This window comes from Myotis brandtii, unplaced genomic scaffold (assembly GCF_000412655.1).
Source record: "Myotis brandtii unplaced genomic scaffold, ASM41265v1 scaffold236, whole genome shotgun sequence".
NCBI lineage: Eukaryota > Metazoa > Chordata > Mammalia > Chiroptera > Vespertilionidae > Myotis > Myotis brandtii.
In genome coordinates, this window is record NW_005358901.1 from 1,106,511 (window position 1) to 1,112,552 (window position 6,042).

General features: G+C 59.1%; 1 protein-coding gene across 1 annotated transcript; it reads left to right on the top strand.

The window, feature by feature from the left end:
* Window positions 1-2,782, top strand: PRTN3 (proteinase 3). Its single transcript, XM_014540097.1, has 5 exons — window positions 1-72; window positions 352-508; window positions 903-1,044; window positions 1,756-1,986; window positions 2,502-2,782. The coding sequence occupies exons 1-5, from the start codon at window positions 6-8 to the stop codon at window positions 2,670-2,672; spliced, it is 768 nt and encodes a 255-aa protein (XP_014395583.1). The 5' UTR covers window positions 1-5; the 3' UTR covers window positions 2,673-2,782.
* Window positions 2,783-6,042: the final 3,260 nt, after the last annotated feature.

Consider the following 6,042-nt stretch of genomic DNA (forward strand, 5'->3'; position numbering starts at 1 on the left):
CAACCATGACTCAGAGCCACCGACCCTCCCAGCCTGCCCTGGCCCTTGTCTTGCTGGCCACGCTGCTGGGCGGTGAGTGGGGCCACATGTTGTCCATTCATCTGCCCAGGCCTTGCTGATTCTGGGGAATATCCACCCACAACAGCCAGTCCAGCACCCTCACCACACAGATGGGGAGACTGAGGCAGGGCCAGGGCAGGACCCATTTGCTGCCTGGAATGAATGCCTCCAGGGGAGGGGGGAGCTCTGGGACATGGGACTCGGTGTCGGCCCAGTGCTTCCCTCCCAGGGAGGTGGGTGGGGACGCACGCAGCAGGGAGAGTGACAGCCGCCGATGCCCCTCGTTCTCAGGTGCAGCATGGGCTTCGGAGATTGTGGGCGGGCGGGCAGCTCAGCCCCACTCTCGGCCCTACATGGCGTCACTGCAGATGCTGAATGCCCACTTCTGTGGAGGCACCTTGATCCACCCGAGTTTCGTGCTGACCGCTGCTCACTGCCTGGCGAACATGTGAGTGCCCAGGTGGCCCTGCCTTGGGTCCGATGGGGGAGGTGTCCCAGCCCTGGGTCTGAGGGAGGAGGTGGCCCTGCCATGGGTCTGATGGGGGAGGTGACCCTGCCCTGGGTCTGATGGGGGAGGCCCAGTACTGGGTCTGATGGGGGAGGTGGCCCAGCCCTGGGTCTGATGGGGGAGGTGGCCCTGCCCTGGGTCTGAGGGAGGAGGTGGCCCTGCCCTGGGTCTGAAGGAGGAGGTGGCCCAGCCCTGGGTCTGAGGGAGGAGGTGGCCCAGCCCTGGGTCTGAGGGAGGCTGTAACTGAGGGAGCTGCATCTGGTGCTCAGGGTGCCCATGGGGTAAGGAAATGGGTGGATGGGGGGAGCAAACAATAAGCACCCTGACCTCTCAGGCCCATGGCCCTGGTGAGGGTGGTGCTCGGGGCCCACAACCTGCGGAACGCCGAGCCCAGCCAACAGAAGTTCTCCGTCACTCGCCAGTTTTCCAACAACTATGACCCAGAGCTGAAGCACAATGACATTCTCCTACTGCAGGTGGGTGGGCGGAGCCCGCAGGGCCGGTAATTACCCCTTCAGTCACCTTTAGCAAACACGTACTGAGCACCTACTGTATGCCAGGTCCCTGCCGGTGCTGGGACATAGCCTGGTACACAATAGGCCTGGTAAGGAGAGGGCCATTCAGACAATAGCCCCACAAATGGCTGCCCCACCTGCCTTTAACCTGGCCGTGCCCCTTGCCCGGCACCCATCCTCCCAACATCCTCACCCCCCACCTCAGCGCCAACCTCACCTTCTCAGCGAGAGCTCCCCTCACCCTAGTGCAAAGACAGCCACCCCTCCCCTGATGCACGGTTCACCATCTCGCCATTTCCCTCGACAATGCATCTGTCATTCTCCTGACCTCTCCCACTCCCTGAAAGGTCAGCTCCCTGAGGGTTTAGTGGAGGACTAAGCATACAGTTGGCACTCAATGAGCGCTTTGTGAGTGGATGAAAACCACAGTGACAAATGCTGCAAAAGGGAGGCCCATGGTGTCAGAGAATGTAAAACAGCCCTGGTGGGGTTTGGAGGATCAATCAGAACAGGCTCCCTGGAGGAGGTGACCCTGAGGTAGAACCTGAGAATGAGTGGGAGGGGGCCCCGAGGAGGCACTTTGGGGTGGTCAGGACGTGAGTGGATGTGAGAGGGGGTGGCTACGGGGCCTGGAGACAGGATCTCACTGCCCACCTTCTCTCACTGCCCCAGCTGGACCACCCTGCCAACCTCACCGCCCAGGTCGCAGTGGCACAGCTCCCGGAGCAGGACCAGCTGCTGCCCCACGGCACCCAGTGCCTGGCCATGGGCTGGGGCCGCCTGGGCACCATGGAACCATTGCCCCACGTCCTTCAGGAGCTGAACGTCACCGTGGTCACCTTCCTGTGTCGGCCAGAGAATGTGTGCACCTTCGTTCCCCGGCGCAAAGCTGGCATCTGCTTTGTACGTACCTGCCCGGCTGCCAGTGCCCTGGGCCTCTTTGGATGGCAGAGAGGGCTCCAGGAGCTGCCCACAGGAGGGAGGGCGGGGGTGGCAGCAGTTCAAACCCACCTCCTCCCCACCGAGCAGCTGCAGGCTGTGCCTTGGTCTCCTGTCGGGAAGAGGGGCGCACCCATCGTGAGGGCTCAGCAAGGGATGGAGAACAGCTTTGGCTCCCACAGGCACCCAGGGGTGCTCATGTCGCACCCGGTGGCCTCGGTGGGTCTAGGAATCCTCCCACTCCAGGGCCCCCTCTCGGAGCCACCCAGCTCACTCCAGGGGTCCAGGGATATAGCAGGGGCCGTAAATGCCCACCCCCCTCCTGAGTGGCCCATCTCCCTCTGTCGCCCACGTGCCTTAAAGAGAATTCTGCACTGGAAACACGTTACGGCTAAATGGCATTAGGCTGCCACCAGCTACACTTTGCCCGACGCGGCCACATCCTGGGTGACTGACCAGCCTGTTCCCGCCCTTCCCAGGGGGACTCTGGCGGCCCCTTGATCTGCGACGGCGTCCTCCAGGCTGTGGACTCCTTCCTCGTTCGGGAGTGTGCCAACCGCCAGTACCCGGACTTCTATGCTCGAGTTGCCCTCTATGTGGACTGGATTCAGTCTGTGCTGAGAAGTGTGGGGGGTGAGGGCAGCTCCTGAGCCCCTTCCCCCGGGTCCCCCCATGGGCTGAGGCCAGAGAACAAGCCCTAATGGGGGGAAGGGAGCCGGTGCCCAGCCTCACGGTGACGTCAATAAAAACTGAAACCCTCCTCTGGCTCCTGTCTGTCCTTCCCATGTGGGGAGAGTGGCCCACGGTCCCCGGCATCCAAATCTCCAGACCCCAGGCTTTGGATGGGGGTTTGGAGCAGAAGCCTCGAAGCCAGTGTGGGGCCCGGGTCACAGTGGGTCCCCTCCCCCAGCGCCCATAGACGGGTTCTAATTCAGCCCCACCAGTGCGGCCCCGGACAAGCCGCTGCCCATCTCTGCGTCTCCGTTTCCTCATCTGGAAGAGGGAGCCACCGCAGACATTTCCCAGAACGGACACGTCTGTCCATCCATCTGTCCCTGGGCATCTATGCCTGCTTCTCCATAGTGTGGGCTCTGTGTCTCCAGCTCGGGGGCTGCAGGAGGACCGGGCTGTCATAACACGAGTGCTGCCCAGCCGACGAGGCTCAGTGGCTGAGCGTCACCTAGGAACCATGAGGACATGGTTCCACTCCCTTCCGGTCAGGGCACATGCCCAGGTTGCGGGCTCGATCCCCGGGGGCGGGGGGCGGGGGCGTGCAGGAGGCAGCCAATTAATGATTCTCTCTCATCATGGATGTTTCTATGTCTCTCTCCCTCTCCCTTCCTCTCAGAAGTCAATACAGATGTATTTAAAAAATAATAATAACATGGAGTGCCCAGGCCTGTGGGGCTCCTGACTCAGCCGGGGGCCGGCAGAATGGCTGTTAGGGAGGCTTCCTGGAGAAGGCAGCTGTGCCCGAGCAGGAGCACGAAGAGAAAAGCACCCCCCGCCCCCCGGGAGGCTCATTGAGTGCAGAGGAACAGGAAGGGTTCGGTGTGGCTGGAATGGAGACAGACGGCCAAGGGGCTGGGGAAGGGGAGTTCAGGCATGTGGTGGGGCTGGAGCATGCAGGGCCACAGACATGAATGAGGGGGGGTGGGGGGCTAGAGACCAGCCCTGAGGCCAGGAAGAGGTAGAGATCATTGGCCAGCAGGCGAGTAGCCATGGGAATGAGGCTCAGAGAGAGGGCCAACCTGCTCACAGGACAAACGGGACCAGGAAGGAAGCTCTTTCCTTATTGATTTCTTCTCCCACCACCTGGTGTCAGCATACAATTCAATAAGAGTGAGAACTCCGGGCCTGCCCCTTCTGCAACTCTGTTACACCTTAGCCCAGGGTAAGTGCGAGGACTGGAGGACTGGTCTATGGCAGCAGCGCCCGGAGCACATATGTGCTAAGACGGGGGACATAGCTGAATCCTGGGAAATGTACGCTGAGCGGCAGGGGGTGCTGGGGGTTCCCTGCACTTCCCAGGGGCTCAAGGCAGGGAAGTGGTTTCTATAAAACCCCACAGCCCTGGGGGTGAAAGAGGTTTGCTAGAGCAGCGGTTCTCAACCTGTGGGTCGTGACCCCTTTGGGGTTCGAACGACCCTTTCACAGGGGTCGCCTAAGACCATCAGAAAACACATATATAATTACATATTGTTTTGTGATTAATCACTATGCTTTAATTATGTTCAATTTGTAACAATGAAATTGGGGGTCACCACAACATGAGGAACTGTATTAAAGGGTCGCAGCATTAGGAACATTGAGAACCACTGCCTTAGACCTTGTATGGTCATCTGACATCCACCTGGGTCTAAGAAAAGTTTCTGGGTATTACAGGGATTTGGTAGCATAGGAATTTGTTCATAGTTTTTTTTTAAACTATAGTCCGGCCCTCCAACGGTCTGAGGGACAGTGAACTGGCCCCCTGTTTAAAAAGTTTGAGGACCCCTGTGCTAGAGGGAATGTAGGGAACAGAAAGGCCCACAAAAATCCAACAAGAGATGTTTGCTAGTTTTGTGGGCTCGTGTGTGAAAGATGATGGCTCAGGGAAGCTCTGCACCACAAAGATCAAACCCAACACTGGGAGCTGAGGATCAGGGGTCGGGGACCCTGGGGAGGATTCAGGAAATGAGGAGCCCATGAGAATAACAAGCAGGATGGTCAGGCATGCAAATCGGGAGGCCTCAGGGAGCAAGGGGTCCCCCCCCCCCCCCCCCCCCCCAGGGGTGTGTGGGTCTGTGCTGCTCGGGGCCACAGGCAGGGGGAGCCAGTCCCTGCAGCTCAGAGGCACCCAGTCTCCAGGGGAGGGAGAGATACTCGAATCACTGTTTCCTCCCTGCAGGGTAACTCGGGTCTATAAAGTGCAGGTGTCTTATTTGGAAGACGCGTTACTCATTACGCAGGTGTGGCCAGTGTTACCACGACTCTGATTGCAAATGAGAAGCCTAGCAGTTTGCCTCCCAGCCTGGAGGTGGTTAATGGTTAACATCACTTTCTTATCTAAGAACTTGGCCAACGTTCATTCACTTCATCTTGGGATAATCCTATACAATGGAGTCTATTGTTATAACTTCCCTTCTACAGACAAGGAAACTGGGGCACAGACGGTTAAGTCAGTGGGTTAAGTCAGTGTCCTCAAGTTATATAGAAGGCAAGTGGCCAAGCAGGATAGGAACCCAGAGTGGAACCCAGAGGCTTGACCACTATGAGATGTGTGTACACAGTATACAGGTGATGCTCAATAAATGCAACTTTGATTAAATGGGGTCTCCCTGTCTGAGCCACAGCCTCCCCCCCACCCCACTCCCCACCCCCAAAACATGGCTTCCTCCACTCTCCCTCATCCCTGGACTGGAAACAGGACTGTGTATACAGTAGGTGCTTACTAAATGCTCTGTGGCAAATTTAACACAATGGGGTGGGGACCCTGCCAAGCAGGTAGGAGGGCAGGTGACATGTATCCGATGAAGGGAGGGATGAGGGTGAGCACTGAGCGCCTGCTGTGTGCCAGGCTCTGGGAAAGCAGGGCCATCACCCTCAATGATGAGATATGGGGGTTCGTTTGCCTGTGGCCACATATGGAGAGGGAGGCCCAGGGATAAGCAGGACTCCAGCCCTGGCTCCGGGTGTCCTCCATGCCCCCACCCACTTGTCCCTGCGATGGATCCGTTGGTTGCCCCCCGTGAACCCTGCTCCTGGTCAGGAGAACGTTGCTTCTTGCGACAGCCTTGGCTACAGCCGTTGGAGCTGGAGCATCTGGGGGAGGTGGGAAGAGGAACAGGGCCAGGGGATGGGGGCTGGGCCCTGGGGGCCCCTTCTCCACTGTTTGGCCTGAGTTCTTCCACAGCCCCAGACAGAAGCTCTCAAGCTTCAATGGACATCCATGGTCCAGCCCCCTGGCCCGGGCAGGGTTCCTTTCCCGGGCCAGAGAGGGGGTCTGTGAAACCCCAGGAGGTGGGGGGTCGGGGGGGT